The 27,427-nt window shown below is 40.0% G+C and overlaps 1 protein-coding gene and 1 long non-coding RNA gene across 2 annotated transcripts in view; one reads left to right on the top strand and one right to left on the bottom strand.

Annotated features, from left to right (window-relative positions):
- The window catches only part of LOC141910213 (proline-, glutamic acid- and leucine-rich protein 1-like), a 47,561-nt gene extending 25,997 nt beyond the window's left edge, over positions 1-21,564 (top strand). The window contains exon 2 of the mRNA XM_074800932.1: positions 19,194-21,564. Coding sequence (XP_074657033.1) covers positions 19,194-21,456 — 2,263 coding nt within the window. The 3' untranslated portion in view covers positions 21,457-21,564. The remainder of the gene's footprint in view (positions 1-19,193) is intronic.
- Positions 21,565-23,267: 1,703 nt separating this feature from the next.
- On the bottom strand, positions 23,268-24,492 carry LOC141910221 (uncharacterized). The gene is made up of 3 exons (XR_012619871.1): positions 24,388-24,492; positions 23,994-24,025; positions 23,268-23,344 (listed from the first exon to the last, which is right to left on the bottom strand). It is a non-coding gene; the product is annotated as an uncharacterized LOC141910221 (long non-coding RNA).
- Between the last annotated feature and the right edge of the window lie 2,935 nt (positions 24,493-27,427).

Here is a 27,427-nt window from a genome sequence, read left to right on the forward strand (position 1 = left end):
CCAAATAGCACGAAAATACTCGATTTCCAATTTTCTGAACAAAATTTTGGCAATATTGGTCCATCACATATGAAACTTATATGCACACGAGCAACAAAAATGTAAAAAAAATCAAAATTGACAAGTATATGTTTTTAATCATATCATGACAAAACCAGTTTTATCTACATATTTACTGGGTGTGGAAATAGTAAAAAACAATTTGTTTGACCATCAATGCAGAGATACACACGACATTTCATGCAAAAGAATCTACTGCCTCTTTTACAATTTTGAAATTTACATTTCTTTGGATTATTAGCTAAACGCCTTGGCAAATGACCTACCCCATCAAGGCGAACATGGTCGTGGACAACTTTTGCACTAGGCATGTCTTGTGGCAAGTTTTCTCTCAGAGCTTCCTGTGGATTTGCTGCGGCCTGTGTCAAACATTGACCTATTGCCAACTTGAATTTGTAATATGCTGATGGAATCTTGCTGACACTTTTCTCTAAGTGCCAGGCATTAGAGCAACAGAGATCCACCAAATGAAAAATGATGCGGCGATACCATTTTTTACTCTTCATGAAGATGCGATATAGTGCTATCATCATGTCACACTTATCAACACCACCCATCGTCTTGTTATAAACTTTGATGAGGGATGGGCATTGTATGTTTATGTGCTGTTTTGCCTTACCATCATATCGCCGGACCTCTTGTGCTGGTAAAACAGAGAATACTGATGAACCAACACTTACAACCTTGTTATCAAACCATGAACATATCAAAATGTCATCTGAAGATCTATAATCAAATGACCCCCTTCCTGACTTTTTAAATTCTTTCTCAGATACAAGGGGACAATTCCGACGTCTATTTTTTCGAATTGTACAGGTTCCACCCAGGCCATGTTTTCTCAATTCCAACAACAATTCTGGCGAGGCGAAATAATTATCAAAGGCAACGTGTTTTCCCTCGGGAAGATGAGATGCTAGATTCAAAACAACCTCCCCACTTTTACCAATTCCATCTTTCAAATCTTTTTGACATGGTGCATGGTTATCACCTTGGATATAAAACTGGTACACATAACCTGATTGGCCAGCTAGTGCCCAAATCTTATACCCCCAAGGTTTTTTCTCATTGTACATTTTCAAGCTATGGTGTCCTTTAAACAAAACAATTTGTTCATCTATAGAAAAACTTTCCTCATATTCAGCAAACTGTAAAAAGTTTGCATTGATTTTAGTTAGAAGTGGGCGAACTTTATGGAGCTTATCATAACCTGGCTCATTAGATTTTTTATTAGACTATTATCTGCAGCGTGCAACACAGACAATATTTCTTCAAACCTATTTACACTCATAGCGTCAGCAACTAATGGTTGCCTTGAGGTTTTTGCCCAATAGTCTCGCCTGCTTGGCAATTTTATGATGGACATGATTACAACAATGCCTATTACCTTTCTCATGTCTTCCTCAGATATTACCTTGATATGGTTTTTCTCTTCTACAGTTCTATATCGATTACTTTCTAGAACTAACAATTGAATAGTTTCCTGGCCAAAAAGGGCCATAAAGCAGTCTATTTCATCCCGAAAATTTTCTGCTCCACCTTTTGCGATAAGTTTACTATCTGGGGCTGTAACATTACTTGGTAAGTATTCTTTTACCCACTTCCATACATTCTTATTATTATTCCTGAAAAATTAGAGAGTTGTTTCATGAACAGAATTACATACAGTAAAACCTAACTGCTGATTTATCTACACATGTTTATGATTACGTCACCGAAAGACGACTGCAGCAGGATGCATGATTTACTGTATAGGTAATATACATCGCCCTGGCCATTATTTGAAGCAAAAAGGAAAACAAGCAATGCTTACTCGTCAGATTTTTTAGACCTTTTGGGCTTGGGTTCAATCTCATCTGCACTGTCTCTGACCGATCATTCTCGTCCTCGCTATCTTGAACATCCCGTTCGACCACTTCACCATCATCAGAATCATCTTCTGCATCAGAACTTTGGACATAATCTAAATCTTCATCTTAATCATCCAAATATTCTCCGTCAGTCTCAGAATTACACCGATCATCATCGCTACCTGGCGGTATATTTCCATCATCATCACCACTCCACGCCACATCATCAAGCACTTCCCTCATTGTAAATAACTGCTGCGCCTATAAAAAAAGAAATAAATGGGCCTTCAATAAATATTACTCTGTCATAGGAGTACTCAATTGCATAATATAGGCACAGATTTATTGCAGCCATAGCTTATTGGAAGTCATGATTGTCATTTTAGTGCATGGACAACACGTATGTGATCATCTACGAAAGCAGTTGATATGCATATGGCCCACAAATTAACACAAAATCACTCAGCGATCTACCATTTTGACATCCTTATGTAATTTTTTAGTGTTATATACAGGCTGACAGTAGCAAGATCAGTGGGTATTTTTAATTTTCATCAATAAAAGACATAAAATTCCTAGTAGAGTTTATTATCAGTTAAAGTGTGGTCGTCATAACTAACTTCCAACGTTCCAATAGTAGCAAACGCAAAATATATTCATGTTACTTCATATTTATTTATTACAATTCAACAAGGACTTTTGCCCCAAAAAAATCGAGATTCTTACAGTTTGTTTAAAGTTTAACCAGTTTATTTTTGCTTACCAGACAAACCAGGAAGTAATTTTAACGCCATTTCTTTAAGGCCTGTCCAGAGCCACTGCAGGCTAGAGAAGCACTAGAGTGTTAGTTAGAAAACCAGAATGTGAAAAGTCGCATATTTGCGGCTTGAAACCACAAAAGATAATTTGCGACAGCACATCGGTTAAGGGTTGTGTATCTTCTATGGTAGAGCTCAATATATGGACGTTTTCTGCCCTTGACATATGGATATTTTCTTTACCTTTACAAACCACCTTTACTAGTTAGGGCTTTTTATGGACAATCGATTGAGGAATGCATCTTTTCTTCTCTTAATGCTGATGTCATTCTATAATCAGGTCTTATCATGTGTAATCAAGATGGAAATAAGGCCTATCCAGATGTCTGAATTTCTTGATATCCCTGAGGTCAAACAATGATTTCGTCGTGTTCTATCAGAAATGAGTTCCTGCCTCATTTCTTGAACTGAAATCCAATGTCCACAAAAGTTCTCTGGAGTGAGGCCCATGAAATTTTTGGAATGATGGCCACGAGTAGATTTGAGATTTGTCACTGTCTTGCAACTTCCACCATCTCCTAACTGGGATGCCAAGTCCACCTCCTATCGAGTTGTATTAGTTAAATAGATACACACATTAAATGTAACATTCCTATCCTTTCTGGTAATGTGAGTCCATTTATATTGTTTTATTGAATGAAAATAAATCTGCAGATAGATAGAGCATGCATTTAGCATGTACTTGACCAGGCTTAGTCAAATAATGTTTTTGTAAAATATGCAGTAATTCTATGAGTAAATTTAGATTCGCCACCGTCGTGCAACTTCATACATCTCTTATTTTGAATACCAAGTCCCGCATAAGAATGATCTCCCATATTTTATAAGATCGTGTTATTACTAGAATCATACATGATTTCCGCCTATCCTCAGGCTTGCTTATCACCTTTTATCGATTCTATTAGTAGAACAGTTACACATATTGAATGTAACATTCCTATCGTTACTTGTCTATAAATGATCAGTACATTGTCAAAATGATTAAAGTAGCAACTTTTGTGGTTGCACTTTGTGACTTGAGGAAAGTTATTGGTGATGGTGTTTGGGTTTACCGGCTGCAATGGCTTATTCAATCGATGAAGTGTAAGTTTGATTTTTGTGAGCATATGTGGATGATCTGGGTATTGTGAATCCTCGTTGATCTTGTGAATTTATCTTTGTCTTGCAAGTCATCCTCATCAATTTGAATCCAAGAAAGATGATCAAACTCATCTATCATAATTAACTCATCAGTTGTTTATTGTTTTAGGAATTTATTCTCTTACATACCCGTAAGGCCCACAGCATATAGTTTGGTTGGCCACCCCAAATTATATCTGGATCTACCCTACATTCGACCGGTCTTTAGAATAATTTCGTAACCCTCACTTCATACTAATGGCAGTCAAAAATTCTACCATAGATTCTCCCTCTTCATGGGCTGTAGGTTCTAAGTCCCTACTAATTAGTCCTCTGTTATTCGTCTCCACCGTGGCATTTTACCATCGATAAATATAAATCTCTTAAAACGGCCTGATAGGAAAAGAATTGTTCCTCAGTCCTCGTTAAGATTCTGACAATTACCAATAGATTAGTCAAAAGCTGCATATGAAATACTGTATGAAATTATTATTAAGGGACTCAGAATATAATAAATATGTTCAGCAGAGCAAGCTGTCGATCACAATTATCGTAAAAACGATAAAAGGAGACGGCTACATCTAACTGAATGAATACTATTGTCGAATTGATCACAGAAAACCAACTACGTGAATGGTCGGTGAGCCCAGTCAAAGACCGGAGCTGACCGACAAACCAACTAATGCTTACCGAGTCTGGCTGTCAATTGTCAAACTGAGATGATGGGAGTCAGCACGACCGGTAAAACAGTTAATATTGTTAAATAATGATAAACGGTTGACCCCAGCATCCCAGCATGACCCTAACGGGCAGCTCAGCCTAGCGACCCGCATGCTAGCCCAACAACTAGCATGACAACAAACCAACACCAGCTGATAGCGCCGCCACTCGCGTGCCACGGACACTACCAGCATGGCTGAAATCAACAGATACTTAGCCGGTTGAAAATACGAATTTTAAGTAAGTGATCCCACCCCCCATCTATACAACATATCAATACACAATATCTATACAATAAACATCTTAAATTCAACTACAGTAAATATATTTACATGTGAATCTAACAAGCCTAGCCCGCCCCCTCTAGATATTCAATTCAATTAAATACAATACAATACAATACATTTTAATAATTACAATTGCATAGATGCTACACTACCCCCCCCCCCCCTCCAGGTCTGGACATCCTCGTCCAGAAAATAACTACATTATATCACAATTTAATTAAAACTTCTCCAAAATAGTACAAAATTCATATTCCACCTTGCTTCCTACCGGATAAACTAAGACAAATTTCCCCCCAAACATCTCTCCATCGTGCCGATGTTTAACCATTTTCCTTTTGAGGTCAGACGTAATATCTACTGGTTTTAACAGAATTGTCCACGGCTTATTGTCTAGATCTGAAGTTTTTGGTCGGATATTTTCTTTTTGGATTGTCGTCTGCGGACTGTTAAACGGACTCACACTTGGCGCTACTGCCAAGTTAATTTTCACAATTTATTTAAAACTTCTTCAAAATAGTACAAAATTCACCTTCCACCTTGCTTCCTACCAGAAAAACAAAGACAAATTCCCTCCCAAACATCTCTCCAACGTGCCGATGTTTAACCATTTTCCTTTTGGGGTCGGACGTAATATCTACTGGTATTAACGGAATTGTCCACGGCTTATTGTCTAGATCTGAAGTTTTTGGTCGGATATTTTCTTTTTAGATTGTCTTCTGCGGACTGTTAACCTGACTCACACTTGGCGTTACTACTGACGTTTCTTCTTGCCAGTTTCCGGTTATTTCTAAGAGTTCATCGATTGATATTTCTGGCGCTTCTATATGGGTTCTGGTTGAGTTATTTTTGTTTCTGTTGGAACTTTCTGTATTACTGAACGAGGAATTGTGGGTAATAATTCACGATCTTCTGCGGACTGTTAAACGGACTCACACTTGGCGCTACTACTGATGCCAAGTTAATTTTCACAATTTATTTAAAACTTCTTCAAAATAGTACAAAATTCACCTTCCACCTTGCTTCCTACCAGAAAAACAAAGACAAATTCCCCCCAAACATCTCTCCAACGTGCCGATGTTTAACCATTTTCCTTTTCGGGTCAGACGTAACATCTACTGGTATTAACGGAATTGTCCACGGCTTATTGTCATGATCTGAAGTTTTTGGTCGGAAATTTTCTTTTTGGATTGTCTTCTGCGGACTGTTAACCTGACTCACACTTGGCGTTACTACTGACGTTTCTTCTTGCCAGTTTCCGGTTATTTCTAAGAGTTCATCGATTGATATTTCTGGCGCTTCTATATGGGTTCTGGTTGAGTTATTTTTGTTTCTGTTGGAACTTTCTGTATTACTGAACGAGGAATTGTGGGTAATAATTCACGATCGTATCGTTCCGTCTGTTCTAACGTACGTATAAAACGGCCTGAATGTCCTTTGACTGCATTCAGATCTTTCGGATGGATTTTCTCTATGTTCTTTCATCAGGCTCACTCTATGTGAATTGAATTCACACAGCTTGCACTGGAACACTCAGTTGCTTGTTCAGGGGGAATAAAAATCTGCTCAAGTTATTAAAAAGACAGTAATAAGTATTGTCTTCATTGACTAGCATTAAAAGATTAACATGCCTTGCGCGTGGATTATCACTCAAACGGCAGTCAAAAATACTCTCACCTTCATGGGCAAATACGTTTACTGATAATCAATCTTCCCGGAATTGAGTTTGCTACGGAAGCCAAGATTTTGTACAATTGCTCAGTGCAGATATACTGGGCAATGAACTTATGACTCCTTTCCCTCAGATAGCAAAAATTCCTACATAGATTACTACCGATAGAACTAAGCCGAAAGGGGTAAATACATGAATTAAACAAAAATAGCGAGCCAAGCCGATTACATGAATGAATACAAGTCATAAGAGTAAAAGCGAAATATGAGTACATTACTATAAAATTAGGACAGACCAATGGTCGTAGCTTGATTACTTCCGACACGGCTCTTCATGCCATGTCTTTACATGGAAGATATATGAATAAAGTGAGGGCCATTATAATATGAACGAGATAGGACATGCTTTTCCTCACCCCAGGTAAAACACTAATTTCTGCGATATTATGATGATTGAGTTGGGAATCAACACTGGGTTTGATCGTGGGGTTTTTATCGGTAAGGCCGCTCTCACCCACGATGAGACGCGCCTTATCTAATTTCCCTGATTCTGATAGCGGTTCATGGTACTGGGGCCACGGATTGCTACGATAATTATTCTTCGGTGAACTACTGTCAAACGATCGGTCACCTCTCCACTCTGGGCGGGTCGTTGGTCCCTGGACCGGTCGTGAATCGCGGCGGAAACAAGTGTCCCTCACATGACCCTCTCTGTGACAGAAATCACAGTAAGGCCTGTAAGGTCGCTGCGGAAATTCAGGATTCCGTTTCGAAGCTTGCAGGTCAGCTCAACGATCTCACCTTCTCTATAAGGGTATTCGTCAGGGTGTTGACCTGTACTTGCACCGCTGCCACAGTAGGAGTTGCATGCGCGTCAAGCTGGCTGATGATCTCAGCTGTGAGGGCGTGGTTAACCGCCTCTTCCACCGTCTCAGGCTGCTGCATGAGGACGAATTTCCTTCTGTCTGGCCGTAAACCCATCAGAAAAACCTGAAACCATGTTTGGGGGGGCGTCCCTTACTTTGAAAACTTTGATGTGAGGTCCTCCGAAAAAGACCTGACAGGCTCCGTCGGACCCTGTTTGCATCCCAGAAGTGCCTGCTCCTGAACCAAGTACAGTTCTCTAGGGTCAAGTTTGGATTGTAGACCCGATTAGATGAAAGCATAGGAAGCTCTGTCGGGGCCCTGATGCTGCGAAAGAACGTCGTCGTAGTAGTCCCTCGCCACGCCTGTCAAATATGCAGGGATGATGTTCGCATTAACCCCCTACACCCCAACCACCCTTTACATCAAATGAAAATTATTTCCAGTGATATTCTACATATAAATGGCATGGGTTTTTTATTGCCAAAAAGGGTCATTGAGAGAAAATTTTCACAAGTCAATTTTCACAAGTCAAAAATAATTTTTGGCCCACTTTTTGGGATTTTGGCCATGTTGCTCATTAGCAACATTGGTGGTTAATGGCATAACTGCAACAAAAAGTAACACATAAACACCATTCCATCTTCTGAAACATTTGGATAATATGATGTCTTATAAGTTAGAATACCTCAATAAAAGCGGATTTAGCTACCGATTTTTGTAAACAATGGCTATACATTGACTCAAAACCTATTGATATGCCGGTAATCAAAATTTGATGATAATTTGCACACAATATTCCATATTTATTTTTCAGTCTCACAGCTTATGAAATGCAGTAAAGCAGTTTCTAGTTTCTTTACCAGTAATAATACATAGATATACACCACATTTTGAACATTTTATTTGGGAGTAGCATATTGGGCACAATCTACATCGACCACGCGTTCCCACGACATCCGGCCAGTGACCAATTTTGTCATACCTGACATCCTGTACCGGGAGTGGTACTACTACTGTCTTCTTCCTAACAGGTGGAGATGCAATCGATGGCCTTCCACATGCAGGTTTTCCAGCTTTTTTGAGGCACTCAGCCACCTGTGACTGAAATATCTTCATTGCCATGGGTTTTTTTCCCAATGACTTACATGAACGCTTACATGAATTTACAAGGCTTACAGTGAGCAAATGAAAGAAAATATACATGTACCACCTCCTGGATTTCATGAGACGTTTGTATAGGGTGCACATCATATCAAGGAGGTCCACACCTCCCATTTTAGCATTATACTCCTTGACTATAGCAGGTCGAGTCACTTCAATATGCTTTTTTTGGGATTTGTCATACCTTCACGTTATCAACAGGCTCGGTTCCTAAGTAGGATGAAATCAAAGTGACACATTTGTTGTCCAGCCATCTGACAAGGGACAGATTATTTGTTTTTTCATATACAGATGACATGTGACCACGACCTACTTTCTTCAGCTCTTTTTCAGATGGGAGGGGTGCTTTATTTAGCCTATTAGCATTTATGGTACCGGTATAGTGGAGGCCACGATTTTTCATCTCAGCCACCAATGCAAAACCAGAGAAATAATTATCTGCGAACACTTTCTAAGCAGTATCAGGTGGTAACGACCTGCAAAGTTGTAGTACAACATTACCTCCAACACCACAACTTGGGACGCCATCATCATCATCAATACCAGTTCCTTTGCCCTGATAGATCGCAAAATCGTTTAGAAACCCATCATCATAACAGCGACCCCAAAGTTTGAAGCCCCATTTTTTGGGCTTTTTAGGTAGGTACATTTTCAAATTGGACCTATCCTTGAAAGCTACCATGATCTCATCTATACTGACACACTCGGTAGTGGAGACAAACCTGAAATTTTCAGCGAGCTTATCTACAAATGGTCTTATTTTCCAGACACGATCATTCTTTTTGGTCTCATCAGTGACCGTATTATTATCAATGATATGGATATAACATTTGATCAGGCTGATGAAAATCTTCATTGACGTCACTATCATCCCACCCTCATTTTCGCTATCCGAATCACCTCCAAGCAAATCAATTTCGCTGTCGTTCCCGTCAATAGCATCTATAATGTCATCAACGTTCGTAAATCTTCTTGAACCAGCCATCTGAAAGACATGAAATGAATGCCCATTTGATAGCAAATCAAAGTACACCAAATTAAAATTTGATAAAATTCATTGAATTGAAATTGAATTGACTGTGAACAACCGACGTTGCTCATGAACAACACGAAAATTTGACATTATCTGTGAACACAACTCTGCAGATAACTTTCATTACATGCGATGATTATATTCTATATATAGTCCTTTACAAATATAATATACTTTCAAATAGGTCTGAGTTCGATTTCAGGTCAAAAAATTGACAAAATATCACCTTTGGTTTTTCATTTGTCACATTCATGGAGGTAGCCATGTTGGTTCAGCTGGTAAAACTATGAACCGCGCGGTATCGCCATCTACAGATTTCTACCCGTACTTAAGACGTTGCTCATGAGCAACATTGGCCAATAAGGGTAAAATCTAAGACCCCCCTCATGGAGGGGGGTCTTAAGGTGGTAGTACCCCACAAATTCTATTTCCTTTAATAAAGGAGTTACCCCATTCAACCTGATAAATATCTAATTGGTATAGAAAATGTAATTTATCAAACTTGAGAATTTTCCAATCTTGACCTGATTATGCAAATATGACCTAATTTGCATATGAAAGTGACAAATATCAGGGTATCAATAAAACAGCCCTCATTTCGAAAAAAGTTGAGGTAACTTCATTCTGTAAACTGTTATTCGTTTCAAATAATCATATCTAGTGCCTGTACCACTTTGGTTACTGAACTCCCAAGGAATTTTTGCTCATCCAATAATTTATTCCCCAAGATTGAATTTCAAAATTTCTGTCACCTAATTAATATGCACATGTCTTATAAATGGCACATTTGTACTTGTATCACTGTCAAAGTGGTACAGGCACTAGATAAAGTTATTTTCTACGTTCTCTGAAAGTTTGGACAAGTTTCTTTAGAAAATAAATGTTTTATGACTATTTCTATTTCCGAAGTCACACCAAAAATTACAAAGGAGAAAATTAGTGATAAAAGCTTGTATTAAATGGTTATAGCAATACATAACTGAAAAACGATATAAAGTCTCTTAAAATGCACCGGGAGCATATGTAATGCCTTCATGTTCCTCTGCTTTATCGAGATAACCCTTTCGCACTGCTCTTAAAGTTTTTCTGCGGTTTTTAACGGGTTCGCTAGATTTTCGGATCGACTCATTCAACCGTGATGTGTCGTCGACAGAACAAGCTTTAATAGTAAAACGTCCAGGAAGAATATCCATATCTTCAAATAGTTTTATACACACATTAGCTCCATCATTATAGTTACAAACAGCTGAATACACACCGATTTCGATAACTTCTCGCTCAACATACACGGTTTTGGGCACACGCTCCCAGACGCATCCATTTAAACGTTCATTTCCATTTTGTGTTTCACCATGCAGACACTTTTTAAGCAGATCTTCTTTTGAAAGATCTGCATAAACTGGCTCTAGCAGCTTGTATATAGGTTCTGCTAGGCCATGTCTATGCTTATATGTGTCTTTGTCCTTGACAAAACCACACCAGGAGTCCTCACCGATAGGACACAGATCGTGAAGTGGAACCTCATCGGTAGAGGCAACATGTCTGAGACTCGCCCACACCGCTTTCTGCATTGCAGGGACAGATTCATGATTGTTTCGCAATGCAATGCCAAAATAGTTCTGTAAGATATCTATCTTGGTATCTGTTAGACGACCACGTCCGCTTAACCCTTACTGTGCGCAGCCCAGTTACCCGTGCTGTGCGCAGCCATATTTACCCATTTTCACAGTAAATGGGTTAGGGTTAGTTAATGTACCATAATTCCTCAGGTAGTAAATATTTTTACATTAAACTTTCCACATATACCCTTGATAAGTGTAGAATCATTTTGGTGTACTCAAAGTAGGTCAGAGATGTGGTTGCCATGGCAACCATACTGCCCAATATGGCCGCCGGTGTTTGAAATGCCTTCAGAATAGCAATATCAAGTTGAAAATCAAAAAATGTGGAACTGCCAAGTGTTGTATATTACTTATTTCCTAAACCTTATAGTTTCAGCAACCTGTTACAAAAGAAATTAGAGTAAAATATGCAAAATTGTGAGAAATATGCGGTTTTATAGTCATCAATATTTTTCGAAAAATAACCCGTAAATTTCAAATCGACAGATAACCAGAATTTCTGCTGACCAAGCATATCCAACACATTGTAGCATCCAAAACAAACATAATAGGCAATGTAAGAACAATCTACATTAAAACTAAATGAATTTTAATTAATCAAGTATTTAAATTTCATCAGTTACCATGGAAACAGTAAGTAAACACAAATGGCTTATAACGAGTCTGAACAACTAGCAACATGCAGTTCCGATGACAGAACAAAAACTTTTATCGTCTGTTTCTGATAATCTAAATGTACAGAAAACCATATTCATTGTTTCTATGAATAAAATCATTTCTTTCCACCACTGAATTGTTTTGTCTTTGACATTGGTTTTTCCTTTCGGATTCCGAAATTTCATGAGAGTATGGTAGGGTCTCATACACTCTGGGTGCAAAGGTGGAGAATTTGAACACGTTCCGCAAACATAGACAGTTTCATTTCGATACCTTTTACCTAGTGTCCTGTCGCTACATACAACGCATTCTCTGGTTTTGTCACTCTTTTCTGACCAGTGGGGTAAGCCATCAAGACGTTCAAAATCAAATGTGACAGGGCGGATTTCAGGGTTTTATCAGTCGTCACCAGAGCTTTTATCAACTCGACCCTAAATTGCTTGTGAGACATTATATTAGTATCATTTCTCTCCTCTCTATCTTTCTTATAGAGAATGTATGCATTGACAATTGTTACCTCTAACTGATGGAAGAATATTTTTCTCCACCTTTTTTTTTGACTTCTTTTCAAACTTATAATAAGTACACAACTGATCGCAGACATCCACCCCACCCATGTTCCGGTTATAGTCAAAGATACATTTTGGTTTCTGTTTTGATGGCTTATTTGGATTCTTTGATGGGATTTCCTCCCACTCATTTGAAGCATGACCTGAAGTGATCATGGTTACAACTCGTTTGTCCTTCCACTGTAGGACCATGATTTCATTGTCCCGGAAAGCAACTGTATCACCGACTTTCATAGCTTTAGAGTTTTTGAACATAGACGGTAACCCTTTTCTATTTGTCATGATGGTACCCGTGTAATTAAAACCAAGTTCCGATAGTTTTTTTGCGAGATCAATATACCAGAAGTAACGGTCAGCGTATATCCAATGGCCGGTGTAAGCCAAGGGTTCGACTAGGTCCAAAACATGCTGTGATGACTTAGACAATTCGTCGTTATTATTATCTCCATTTTCATCACTACCGACATACAGATTTTGATCGTACATAAATCCGGTTTCACTATCAGCTAAGATGTACAGTTTCATACCCCATTTTGTGGGTTTTTTTGGAGCGTATTGGCGAAATGATACGCGTCCTTTAAACTTTACCATAGTCTCGTCGACGGATAAATGTTCACCTAAATCAAAAAGTTCCTTTGAACGAGTATTCACATGATCGATGAACCATTTTACTTTATATGCCTTATGAGGTAAAACTTCACCTACTCCTAGTGGATCAGCTAAATGCAAATGGAAGAAGAGTAACATGAACTTATCTCGACTAACGGACTGGTGAAATATGTTAATGTAGAGAGGTGCTTCTGACGAAAAATAGTCATGGATGCTGGGAAGTCTAACTAGTCCCATATTTATGATCAAGCCTAACAAGCGTCTTATATCCTCTACAGTAGGTTTTTCCCATTTATGAAACCTTGAGCTCTCTTTCAATTGACGTCCGGCTATGGTCTCTCGAGTGATACTTTCAGTATTTCTGGCGATGTGTTCGATCGTTGCATCATCCCAAAAGAGATTAAAAAAGTTGATAGGAGTTCGATTTCTCATGAAAAGCAGCTGAAAATACATACAATAATACAGAATAAATCATACAGAAAACAAACAGAGTCTCATGTTTTTATTTATGGTTGATAAGTCATAAAATCTTGCATATGAATGTGAAAAATTCCGTCCATGCTATTCCCGACTATGGTCGGGTAAAAATATACTGACGATTTTGACCCCCAATCCCTAATAATTTTATTCAAAAAATATTTCAAATGCACCCACCTTAGTCCCTGGATTACCAGTGAATTCCTCAGTAGCTGGATAATCTGGGTGATCTTCTTCAGTCACATAAATCCATGGGGGCTCATCAAATTTTGAGGGGTCGACAGGGTCCGGTGCATCTCCAGCCCCCTGTTCCGGATCTGGCATGTCAACAACATCGTTGTTTACAAGCGTCGATTCATCTACTAAGCTATCCTCGTCATCTGTGGTATCGCTCTGTACATAGCTGTCTCCTGAGGACACATTACTTTCACTTTCCCCATCACTAATGTCATGAGTTATGATGTTATTCATAAAACTGAAGACCCCACTTCTCGTTTCCCTGGGGGCCGCCATCTTTGATATTTTTACGAAGTGACGCTCAAGCTAGCGACCACTATGCATTAGAAAGTCAGCGGTCCAAAAACGGAACTTCGTAGACGAAATGGCGATACATACGGGTCTCTGAATGTTGATACATTGTTCTCCCGACTGTGGTCGGGAATAGCAAATATACGTTATTCCCTTCCCGACCACACTCGGGAAACGCACAGTAAGGGTTAAACCTTTACCATCTGACAATTTTTTGCCCCGCCAGTTTGTTTTTAGGGTTCGACACCTTGTTCCGCATCTCTTCTGGACATGGCCAAGACACTCTAATTTCTCCAAAGAAACATCAGGACCATATGGTTGACACTCTTGGACTTTCGCAAATGTTGAGGAATCCCCATCGCCTAACATTTTTGTGTATCGAAGACCTCGGTTTATTTCGGATCGAGTGAAGATTCGAACGGCACCAACATTTTCCATGCTGCTGGCAGAGCCTTTATGATTTATCTTACACACTGGAGGATGAGTTGCTAACCAGTTTCTGTAAGATAAAGACTCTTTGTCTACGGTTGTACTGTTCATATTTTGGCAAGATTTGCATTTGTCCGAGAGAACTTCTACATCTAGACACTTTTTGTTGCCGCCGACTGCCAAACAAGTTACCAGTCCATTGTGTGAAGTACGTCCACGCTTTTGCCAGGAGCCATCAGTTGATACACATATATCTCTTGTACCATCCTCACTTATTTCATAAGCTGCCGCATTCATCGAATCTTCAGCAAGAGCTTTATAGGCTTTATGAAGATGTTGCTGGATTCTTGAATAATTCTTCTTCGTCATTGGTGGTGGCATGTTCAAGAAACGACAGAAGTCAACTATAGCATTTCTACCTTTGCCAAATTCACGAAACGCAGCTGCAACTCGTAAATTAACTTCAAAATACTGACTTTTGGTTTGACTAGTGGTCTTTTCTGAGGTAAATGTACTAATACACCAGTCACAAGAGTCACTAAAACCCGATACACAGAACTTATGGGCAAGTCCATTCTTCGCAGATAGATCGATGAACATGTTGACATTTGACCCACAGTCAGGACATGAAATTAATTCTTTTAAAAAGTTTTTCAAAGTATTAATGTTGAAAAGCACAAATCCTTCATCACAGTGGTTGTTTTCATCATTCAGATTGTATTTATCATCCAGATCTCCCAATTTCGAATGTGTTGATTTATTTTCATGGGCGCCGCCATTTTGAATTTTCTTTCTATATTGATTCCCCTTGAATTTAGGCTTTTTCTTACTCTTTTGGTTCTTTCTGTTTGCCATAACCAGTTAAATGTTTATCTCTGGACTGTTGTATATCTTTTTTATGTTGATTCCAGTCTTGATTGGTATCAGAAATCAATATATATATCGTAAAATATTCAATCCGAGCACAAAGTGTAGACAATAAACTTCTCGAGTTACTGCAGACACAGCGCAATGGCCTTTGTGTCCTCATAAGGAATCTTTGCTGATTCCAATAAAACAAGAACTGGTTGATGAAATGTCGAAATTTTTAAAAAAATATCTTGAAAAATCAAGGTTTTACAGGGTTCCAAACCCGTTGCTATGCGTATCCAAGGACAAATGAATTTGCCAATTTTTTTTCAAAATCAAATTTTAGCATAGAAAATCATTTTTTTCTTATCCAAACCACCAGAATATGATAATTAACAGTCTTAACTAGTTAATACTTCCCAAAATTGAAAAATCATAATAATTTTACTTTTCTTCGATTTGTGGGGTACTACCACCTTAAATAGGCGTTGCTCATGAGCAACAGGGGCCAGTAGCGGGTTTAACATCATCAGGCCACCCATTCAAAGCCACCATGCCCTCAAAATCGCGTATAAATCTGCTTAAATCGCCTGAAGCCTTCCCACTAAATGCCTGAAGCTTGGGAGGATGCAGAACGGGTTGGGAAAAATGTAGAACCGAATGTACAGTGTCAGTACAACGGGGTGAGCGTGGAATCGTTGTCGGGGGAAAAGTAGGCGCTGGAGGTACAGGCGCCGCAGGGGTGTCATGAACATTTCCCCACCCAGCACAATCACTACGAGAAACTGTCATCCATGTAGGGACAGACCAAGTCGTTGTGGCAGGGGTGGTGTGTAAAGTATGGGGAACATCTACGGGGGTAGAGTAACAGGGCGCGAGTGCAGAAACAACGTTAGAGTAAGGTAAAACACGTCCACTTTATTTGCGGTACTAGATGAGAGAGCACGAGATAAAAACGAGCGAGAGAGTTTAGCTATAAATATAAGTATAAATATATCTTCCTAACCAGCTAGGCATTGGGATAGCAGCTGACAATATATGTTGATTGATCTGTGCTGATTATAATGAGTGGGATAGTTGATATATGCCAACGTGTAGGTCAAAAATGTTGACATGCTCATACCTCCAACTAGTACCCTCAGTATTGTGTTGTTCCAGTAATTGGATCATTTTATTCTTAGCCCGTTCTTAGAGCTCATCAAACTGATTTTCATTGAACGCATTTCAAGAATGGTACACCGTCTACATCATTTTCAAGCACAACATGAATGCTGGTGAACCATTTTATCCCACCCAATCTTCTTAAATCATCCTTAAGAAGTCAGATGAGATGTGTGTGTTTATGTCATTGAGTGAAAAACTTGAATAGATCAAATTTATCACTTTCAGTAGACAGGAGTTCATACTTGCCAAATGAGGGCGAGGGTTTCCTCACTGAGATCAGGGAGTTCCTCCCACTCCCATTCCCCTTGTATATCTGCTGTTGGTGGTGTCTGTTTTTCAATGTTCACCATAGCTACTGCTTCCTTATTGCAGCCATTGGTGGCTCCACCCTCCTTGCCACCAGGACATGGGGCTCTTTACGCAAAACAGGTGTACTGGCGATCGTCATACACCGTTCACAAAAAGACCTCTCCGCATTTCTCGGCATATAGGTTTGAAATAAGTGTGTACGTGCTTCACATGGCATGATCGAAATTGTTATGCCCAAATCTTTCCCTCATGGGTAGACCTACTGATCCAAGTAAAATTTTTTCATCGATTTGTCATTGAGTCAAATAAGAGGTAATTGAATAATATAATTATGATAATGATGATAATAGTAATACACAATACACAATGGAATGACCTGTATGGGGATGTCAGTCTGTACTAAAATATCGAGATGTTTGATGTATTTCCCGATTGAATAGTTTGGGTGTATGCTGAAGATCAGGAACTATATCTAGGGAGTTGGGTTTATCAGGGGTTTGACCGAAGAATTTTACAAAGGTTTGGCGGGTTCTGAGACAACAAAACTACTTATTCGAGATGATGTCTTGAACAAGTGTGACCCCAAATTATTGGAGACTATTTTACTCGTGGGAGTCATCATAGAAAACTTCAAGTGATTCTCATATCACAAACCCTTTTTCCGAGACGACCGCATTTCCGAGCTATATCTTTAAACATGCATTATATAGTTCTATTCAAGCATCCTAGAGATCAACTCCCAAGTGAAAACTACAGATGCAGTCTGGATTAGGCAAATCGCTTGAGGAAGCGTTATGCGATGCTACCTTAATTTTTCCACGTGGATATCTATTTTGCGATTTCAAACCACAAACTTTGGTGACCATATATAGTCCTCTATTCCAACAGCCCTGCATGCCCTGGTCAAAAAATTGTTTTTTTTTCAGCGGGGCCGTCAGCAGTTTCAATTTGTCTCTAAATATCTCCATTATATCTAATGAGTGGTGTAGTGTACAGGGAAGAGCTGATATCCAATCTAAAAACTTTCTATGCTTTGGATACTTAGTTTTCAATACCTGTGAATCATACCGGGGATAAAGGAATGCATAAATATATATCTCCCCATCGCCTTCAACCTTTGCATTTGTTCTGCCTCTGGAGAATGTATTGAGCGCTGATACATCAACTGTATTGGTATGGACATATATGAATGATCAAAATTCAGGGTCTCATTTAAGTATCTCGTTATATTCATGCTTTCCATAAGTTTTTTGTGATGTGCATGGTTTTCAGAAATTATGAGAAATTATGGATCAACTTTGAGTGGCCTAATATTTACTTTTTGACACAACCGGTTTTAATTTTCATTCGCATACATCATGTATACATGTTGATACCTGTTTGCAGATCTTCTGGTGATCCTTGAAATGGGGCATAGCCACAAGCCTTCCATACACCTAACACTGTTCTGAGTGTCCTTCCTCACCTCTTCATTGATTGAAATATCTGCGTGATGCCGCCCTCAATATCAATTCCCCCAACCTAATCAGAACTGACCTTTTTCAAGATCTATTTGTTGGTCCATTTAGGTCTTTATGTCCGCTAAGGGTTTTTTATGGCACCTTTGTTCTTGGCACCTCTAAAGGTCTTTTCTGTTGAATGTCTTATCATATGGAACGCATTTCAGAGACACAGACAAACTGATTATCTACCTTTGTCTCATCGAATTGTCATTTCTGTTGAATGATATATCGTCATTTGTGGAATGGTATCAAAGGCTTTTGCTGGATAAATGAATACAATATGAGTTTCGCGGCGTCTAAACCGTGCTTGGCTTATGGCCCTTTGCACCAATTTAATATTTTTAACACAGCCGTCCATCGGGGTGAATGCTTTTTTCCCAGATTCACCAAATTCTTTAGCATTCATCCATTATTGGGAGAGTATTGTCCCCATATGAGTTAAGCTTGTTCACATAACCAGACTGTCATTGCTAGTACCCACAATTTGAAACCCCATTTTTTCAGCTTGTTTTTATGTACACCTTCAACCTATGTCTCCCTAAGAAGGGTACAATCTGTTCGTCAATGGTGTAACAACTTTTTTGACCTTGCATTGCTCTATAAGCTTTTATTCTGTTTGTTTATAATTTTTCTGCATTTGTAGAATCAGTCATACCCTGGTCTATCTAACTCTAGTTGAAGTGTATTGTCTCTAGCATAGAGGAATGAAATTTAGATTATTTACGCCGGCAATCGAATCACCCGCAGTTTCGCTCGTTTGCCTGCACTCGGCGAATTGCCCCGAGTGATCCATCTTTATCAACCAATAGGATGCATTGTTGAAATTCGGTTTGATCGCTGTGCTGTTATTATGCTCTTCCTGCACAACGTTTTTATATACGTTCTTTTTTCGTTTCAGACAAGATCTCGTAACGGTGATTAACAAATGTCTCGGCTCGTCAGAACATCGTTTGAGAGGTCTGAACCTGTTGACACACCTCATCGAACAGTGCTCGCCGGAAACCTACAACGACAACGCCACCTCTTGGTCGAATCAGTTACTGCAACTGTTACTCGGTTACTCCGATTCGCGGATCTACCACGAGATGGCGTGCGTCGTGTTGTCGCAAATTCTTTCATACGCCGGGGAATTCCCGGATGTAAATCGTTCGCTAGCCTCGTCGGTCATCCCGCAGTTGATCACGTATTTGATTAACTCTAAAGAGGCACGGTCTAGCGGCCAAGTTGTGTTAGAGTGTCTGAAATCATGTTTGGTGAATTTTCCCGGTGCATGCGGTAGCGCGCGTAACAAAATCGAAACTTTCTTGTGGCACCACCTACTGGAAGGCAACGATACCGATCGAGAAATTGCCGCTGTCTGTTACGTGTTGTTACCTGGCTGCGGAGGCGGAGGACATCAGAGTATAAAACACACGGAAGCCTGGAACGGGCAAATTCGAAAAATTCTGAATACGCTTAACCGAGCTCTGCGTCTGCTCTACGCTGCGGCGAACCCGGAAGATATTTCAATCGAAGATGGCGCCACGGAGCCAACCGATGATGTCGTAACGCAAATTTTCGCTCTTCCTGACGAGGAGCCGCGCAAAGCACTGACCTTGACCGATCGGTTCGGCTTGTTGTGCTCGTGTTTGCGAAGGATTCTGGACACGAAGACGAATTTCACTGTCAGCGCACCGATCGAAAAGATTTTGGATTTCGTGTGCCATGGTTTGTCGGTCGATGGACGAGCGTTGGTCACGCGCCCGACGACAGAGCGGTTGTTTTTGGCCGGTGTCGCAGTCGAAATTCACCATGAGACTCTCGCCTGTTTGAAGTCGCTAATTCGCAGCTGCCGCGGCGCCGTCTACGAGCATTCGCAGACTATCAATCGCATGATTGCTCAATCGTTACGTTGGACGATCGCCGAACCGATTCCCGGCCAGACTCGACCGCTGTCCGTTCTGCGCGTGGCTGCGTACGAAGCGATGTCTACCTGGATCACGGTCGCCGGCGAGTCTAGTGGTTTAGACCGCATGGTCGGTGAAATCATCGAACATATTATTTCAGACGCGAAACCGGGCGATGACGCGTGGGTGCTGATGAAATCGACGGATGACGCGGTGTCGGCGTCGAAACACGGGAATAAACGACGCAAGAAGTCGGCGGCCCCTGAAACGAATCAAATTCTGATGAAGAAAATCGACCCGTGCGCGAATTTAGATCTTTGTTCATCGGCGCTGAAATGTTTGAAATCGTTGCTGCTGTCGGCGGCGTCATCGCTCCAGTCGACTCATCTCACGCGCGTCGACGAATTCCTGATCGTCGAGATTTTGCGCATGCAGCAGCAAAACCCACATGCGGGCTTGTACGTGAGCGCCACATGTCGCACGAATTTGTACGACGCGTTGAAAGCGCGCGTGCTCGTGTCGCATGCGACAATTGCCCCGCCCATCGCCTGCGCGTGGCGTTTGTTCAGCACCGGGCGTCGTGACGCGTCGCCCACAGTCGCGACGGTCTGCGCGGAAGGCTCCGCGATTTGCAACTCGGTAATTCATCCGCGGATGCCTCCGATCGGTGCCGGCAAACGGACGGCTCCGAGGCAGACGGACACTGTGCCTGACAACCTGTTGACATCCGTGTTCAACTGGAGACAAAATAAATCGTCTGCTACTTTGACAAAATCGGTAAACATGGAAATGGATGCCGATGAGGGCGGAATTCTTACCGAAAATCGAAATAAATCTCAAAATTTGATCTTGGATGAAAATTCGAAAGAGTCCAAGGTTTCAACACGCAAGAATATGCCTGCGCAAACCGATATTCATGAACCGCGCCCTTCTACGAGTAGAATGGAGGTTGATGTCAGTGAGAAGACAGCCGGGTCCTCCTCAGATGAGGATGAAGACGACAGCGGCGGTGAAGATGGCGATGATAGGGAATCAGAGGAACGCGATCATATGTCTCCTCGGAGAAGTGATGAAGATGAAAGTAACAAAAAAACGGTTGTGGCGACCAAAGTCGAAGTTATTTCAATTTCAGAAGCGGCTGTTACTGCACGAGAAGATGCGGACTCGGATAAGGCTGACTCCGACGACGTGGTAGGCTCAGATAAGGCTGGCTCGGACGATGCAGCCGAAGAAATGCTCGCCGCGTTCGTGGATGCCGGACCGGACTCCGATTAGAAAGCGGACTGTAAACACTTAGTCAAAACCGACAATTGAAATGATTTAAGAAAAAACCCACTTACGGAAGTTTTTTTTATTCTTCGATAAAATACATCGTTTTGAGAGAGGAAATGAAATTGTTGAATTTTTAATATTCGGGGGTTTTACAACTTTTTTCTGGGAGAAAAGAAGAGCTTTTTAGAGGGATCTTTTCGAAACCCTTTCAAACGGTCAATTGAAGCTATCGCAAGAAGAAATTAACAGAATGAAACAGTCCTTTTGACCTCCACCGGGTCCGTTCCGAAACTTACATTATAAATGGTCTTCACCTGGTTTTACACGATTTTCCTATTATCCCCATTGCAAAGAGCCCGTGCCTTCCAGTGAGTAAGTTATTACTGAGAAGATTGTAGAATGTTATAGAATTGTAATATGTTTATTAGTCCGTAAAGCCAAGTGTTGATTAAAACATTTGAAATGAATTTATTCTGGATAATCCGATATCCAGAGTCTTTGAAGAAGTGTGAATTAAGGACCGACGGTCGCAGTAGGGGTCATTCATTTATTATGTACGCATTAGTGGAGGGGGAGGGGTCAGTGCAATTGCGTTCTGTAATGCTTAATGTGTATGAAAAAATGGCCGATTTTGGCCTGAGGGGTAGGGGGTTGAAAATTTTATGCGTAGGTAATAAATGAATGATCCCGTAGTTCAGGTGAATTCGGGAGACTGTAGCTTATAGAGAGGACGCGTATTAGATATTGATACACGTCGCTGTTAACCCTTTCTCCCGCATTGCGTGCACCGTCTTTCCCGTAGTTTGTAACAGCAGATCATACCCAGCGGAAAACACAGGACGCAGAGAAATATTCCACACCAGGTGAATTTGCGTTTGTAGCTGCCATTCTGAAACGTTAAAAAAGGCGCAAGTTACTATATTATAAGACTGTTGTGACGCTTAGAAGCTTCAGTCGTTGTCGTCTGAAACCTTTGGAAGGTTTGGAAAGTCCAGAGAGACAAGAAGTGGTTGCTCTAAATTGCATATCGTAGTTTATTTCCAACTTGGAATGAATAGGTAGGACAACCTCAAGACCAAGGGGCTAAGCTTGATAGGGAGATTTCACTGTGAAAAAGAATAGCAAAGAATGGCTTTAAGGGCACAATTCAATTGTCACATATTATAAAAAGGGCAGGCACAAATGGCCAAAAATCTTATAACGGGCACGTTCATACTGCGAAAAATTCTGAAAACTTCACAATTCATGTGCCCTTTTGAAAAAGTGTGCTACCCCTGGATTTGGGACTGGAACCCACCACCACTCGGAAGTGAGTCACCCAATCCACGGAGACGGCACCTTACACCGAGAACAAACGAACTGGATCTTGAAGTCGGTCACAACGAGGTGCCATTGTATTTATTATTCTAACTTACATTAACCCTTTCACTATTGACGAATTAATGAATAACAGACATACCACTATAATGTGTCTACCCCGCAGTGCAGTGTATCGTTAGTTACTAATATTTCACGATGTTTGGCAAGAGCTGCCATCTTTCATTGAAGATAAATTAACTAATGATATGGATACAGTGCGGTGTGCTAGCAAAGTCCATCACCGATTTATACACCGCACTGCGGTTAAGGTTTTAGTCCCTGTAGGATTATAATCCAAGTCGATAGTAATGGAGGTTTGAAATGTAGATTTTTGCGTATAAAATAAGCGGTCACACTTAACGAACCTCGCACGTTGGACATTTGTCACTGACAGTAACATCCAGGTTTGCCGTCTGCTGTTGTTGTTGTTGCTGTTGCTGGGATACGGTCGTCTGATCCCGTTGAGTCGTTATGGTAACGGTTGCCGTTTCCGGCGGGTCCAACCCATATGCGGTTGAATAGGAGAACGCACCTGATACAAACCACGTGAGAATAGAAATGATTAATTGTATTGCACGACGAAGCAGTCTCGAGTTTAGGTTTGACCGCGGTTAAAACGTTTGAAATCTGAACTTGTATTTGTATTTTATTTGCTATGTCATAAAGAACATAGTAACAAATGTAGTAACACATGTGAGAAAAGATAACAATGAGGTTGCCAGGGACCGGAAGAATCCAGAGATTATCGAGTCGGGTCCTTGTCAATGACAAATAGACAAATAAAGAAAAACAAACTGTATTTGGCGGAATAGCTCCGAAATAGCTCTGTATTACTTCCGAAATAGCTCCGAAAGTCGAACTTGTCGAACTCGCTGTTGAACTGGGTCCTTGATGTTACATTTGATGCCGGTTGAATTTCCAATATATAATGGAAATGAATTTACGGCGTAAGGTCTATATCACTCAAAACTGTAATCAGTAACCTGTCTGTGGTTTTAGTTTAACGATCGGATATATTCACATACCACATGGTATTATAAGCTCATCCGATTATAAAAGCTTACCACCAACTAACTATCAAAACGGTGGACGAATTGTCCTACTTCGGGGATGGAGGACAAGGAAAAGTATGATTCATTTATACAATCGATTTTAGCCAATCATTATTATTACGATCCTACCTGCTGGATTAGCCATATCGTTACACCCAGTTCTGAAAAAAATAGTGGTGAAAATGTTACGATTCTAATCCCCGCTTATTTTCAAATTCGAAAGGCCAAATTGATCAGAAACGTTGGACTTAAAACTTCAATTTGTTAATTTGTGCTTAGACCTTCGCGATATCACGGATATCGCTCGGAGGCTAAAAACTTTCCTTGGGGAAGGTACTCCAGTTTCAATCAGATTAAAAATGAACCCTCCAACATGAAACCGGCCTGAGAGCAAGTTATACGAAGCTCAGAGATTGATAAGCTCAGTATTGTCATTAAAAGACTATTAGTGTCAGTATGATATTATATTTTTCCGAACGATATGTGAGTTTGGTCCTGGTAGTGAAGGCCGGGTTCAACTTACCTGCGTAGAAACCGCAAACTCAATCTTAATTAAAGCAGTCTGATCAGTCTGTTTCAAACATCCAGGAACTGAAATATTCCTAAAAATGTTCTAATGGATAGAGGATGTACGAATGCCAATTGATAGAAAACACCGACCGGTTCCGATTGCCACAACCATTTAACTGTATCCAAACAACCACCGAAACAACCATTTAACTGTAGCCAAGGTGAATGCAAATAAATACATTTACAAATGTATTATCGCACTATAATGAGGAAACAGGATCGCGCGTTGACATAAATGGAATTTACCTTTTTGTACGAGCTTGGATTAATGTGTTTGCAAAATCAACATCGTTAAAACGAAATTATATACGGTACTGGGAATTTGCGCTTTTTAAACCTTGAAATAGGGGTTGAACCTGACATTTATTTGATTGGTAGATTTCGTTTGATTTTTATTTTATTTGGTGTCCTACCCACCACATCTGATGCCGGGAGTGAAACAGGGGGTTTGATTTTGAAATCGGAAATCGAAGTATTTGTGATCGGCGGTCAAATTTATAGAATTGTGTGTTTAAATGGAAGAACATAATTGGGAAATTCGGTTCTGTTTCATTCAAACAATCTTCCAACTTATAGTCTGATCCGGCAGGTAACTAAATGAGGTTAACTTAGTTGGCTGATTAATGATCATAGGCCTATAGGAATTCATTGATGTAGATTTCTCGGAAACGCGAAATTTTCATTATTTAAAGGAGACACGGTCAGTCGCACGACACTTTCAGACAGACAGTCTAGAAGCTCCCTCGCGCTGTCATTACTTATTCTCATTACTTTGTTCGTATCGGGGACGAAAATCTGGCTACTTTCTTGATAATGATTAGTCGCAGATTCCGCGGTTTATCTATCCTACGCTAACTATCTGATCGCTTTGTCTCTCAGTGATTTTGTGTTTAGTAACAGTTTTACGCCGATGCCTGTTCTACTCTTGCACGTTAAAGACGGTCCTATATTCGCGATGAATTCACTGATCACGGATGTATAATGAAGCTCGCACTCGGTAATAGCTCGTGGCTGATAGTAGCGATATCTCTAGAACGCGCGGCAGTTGTGCTCTTCCCGTTCACATCTCAATATTGGTGTGTACACCTACACCTAGATTCGCCCGATGCGCGATCGCTTTTATCCTCCTAATGAACGCGCACATTCCCTTGGTGATGATGCGTTTTTCTAGAAACATCGGATGTCACTATCAATCCGTCCGACCGATTCATACTCTTTATCATCATAACTACATACGTTTATATTCTGCAAATTAACTTTGATAGTTACGTCGAATTCTGTTACAATCATTCAGTTATTCAGAGGTTCAGAAATGGTTTCGTTCGATAAAAAACAGCGAAATCAAAACGTACAGCAAGAATGCTTGTAACAGTTTCACTCGCAATTTCACACTGCCAATCTCTGTGACTGTATTCTTACCGAATTCCATAAATCGGAAGGATTTCATTTTAGATATATTCAGTCAATTCCAAGTGTGTAATTACTGCACTAATTTTTACTTTTATCTTTAACTGGGACGAGAAATTCGTGCATATTTTTGTGCGAAGTTTTGCTGTTGTTCGGGCCGAAAATCAAATTGACAAAATGGTAGTGATGCTCTCTTCAAGTCATGAAATAAATATTGAAGATGTCGAGATACGGAAAAATGACATGAATTATCGAGTAAAGTACAGGACATAAAGCTTCAAATATCGATCCTCATTTATTGTCATATGGTATTAAAATACTTTAAGTACCGATCGAAAATGGAAATGAATAGACGAAGTGTGGATCTATCGCAATCCAAAGTAAGAAACTTAAGAATTAACGAAGAAGGAAACGTTTTGCCTTTTACACTAAATGTGAATGAAACTATATTAGCAGGTTTCATTTTTTCCCTCAACCATCTGAGCCCCGCGGGGAAAATTACGTCATCGCAGTCCCTGAACACTTTCAAATCAGTTTTTAGTTCATGTATATTCCTGGACCCAGTTCCACAGTCGTTAGTTAGAGTTAACACTGAGTTAAAGTTAGTTCATTTTTAATGAGTTAACCCAGAGTCAACTCTTAACTCAGAACTGTGGAACTGGACCCTGAAGCGTTATATGGAGAAATTCGGATCCGCTTTGAGTATATGGATCACGTCAAAAAGGACGCTATGTGACTCACGTCTAAATAAAATGAATGTCATAACTAGTCATTTTTGAAGTTTTCAAGTTTAATTAAGGAGACACTTCCCACTCGCAGTCCTTAAACCTTTCAACTTTGGCCTATCCGGTTTTTTGTCCAGTTAAATTGTATTGTATGATTTTCTTGTACAAAATGGATGTCATTTGATTTCAAATCAATAATAATTTCTTCGAGACTTTTCATTAACATAATTACTCTAGAGGATCAGATGTCCGATGCATGGATTAAGGAAACGGATTAGTGATTCCAGTAGGTAAGGAACGATTCAGTTGAGGAATGTTCGTGATAAAACGATTAGTAAAAATTCCGCCATAAATGAATTAATCTAAAAAGTTGATTCAAAAACTTAGAAATATTTCGGGTGGTTACTACCACCCTTTTTCGGTCTCAAATGACTTACCTTATAAGGTTCTATTAAGAGCCTGTTATTTCATATAGAAAGATTCTCTATCAAAAGAACCTTTATCTGAGCGATGAGTTCTTCGGGGAATCTTTCAGTGGGTCCCTCAAAGGACCCACTCGAACCGGACTGGGTCCTTAAAAGAACTTTTAGAGGTTCTTCGACAGAAAAATAGTTCTTCCGAGTGTTGTAGAAGGTTTGGGGTTTCTTTTCTCCTAACCCGTTTGGGCGCTACGCCTTTTCAGTAATTTGGAGGTTTGCCTTGGGAGATATGCTTATATAACTATTCTGTACTGAGCATAATCTTTTTTTTAAAGTTAGTTTATACGTTCCATAATTCTATTCTTTTTCGTGATCGATTTCGTACACATAATAATTCAAACTTTCGCGAATGTGGATCTATTGAGTTCGACTTCGGAGGAAT

Source organism: Tubulanus polymorphus, chromosome 8 (assembly GCF_964204645.1).
Source record: "Tubulanus polymorphus chromosome 8, tnTubPoly1.2, whole genome shotgun sequence".
Lineage (NCBI taxonomy): Eukaryota > Metazoa > Nemertea > Palaeonemertea > Tubulaniformes > Tubulanidae > Tubulanus > Tubulanus polymorphus.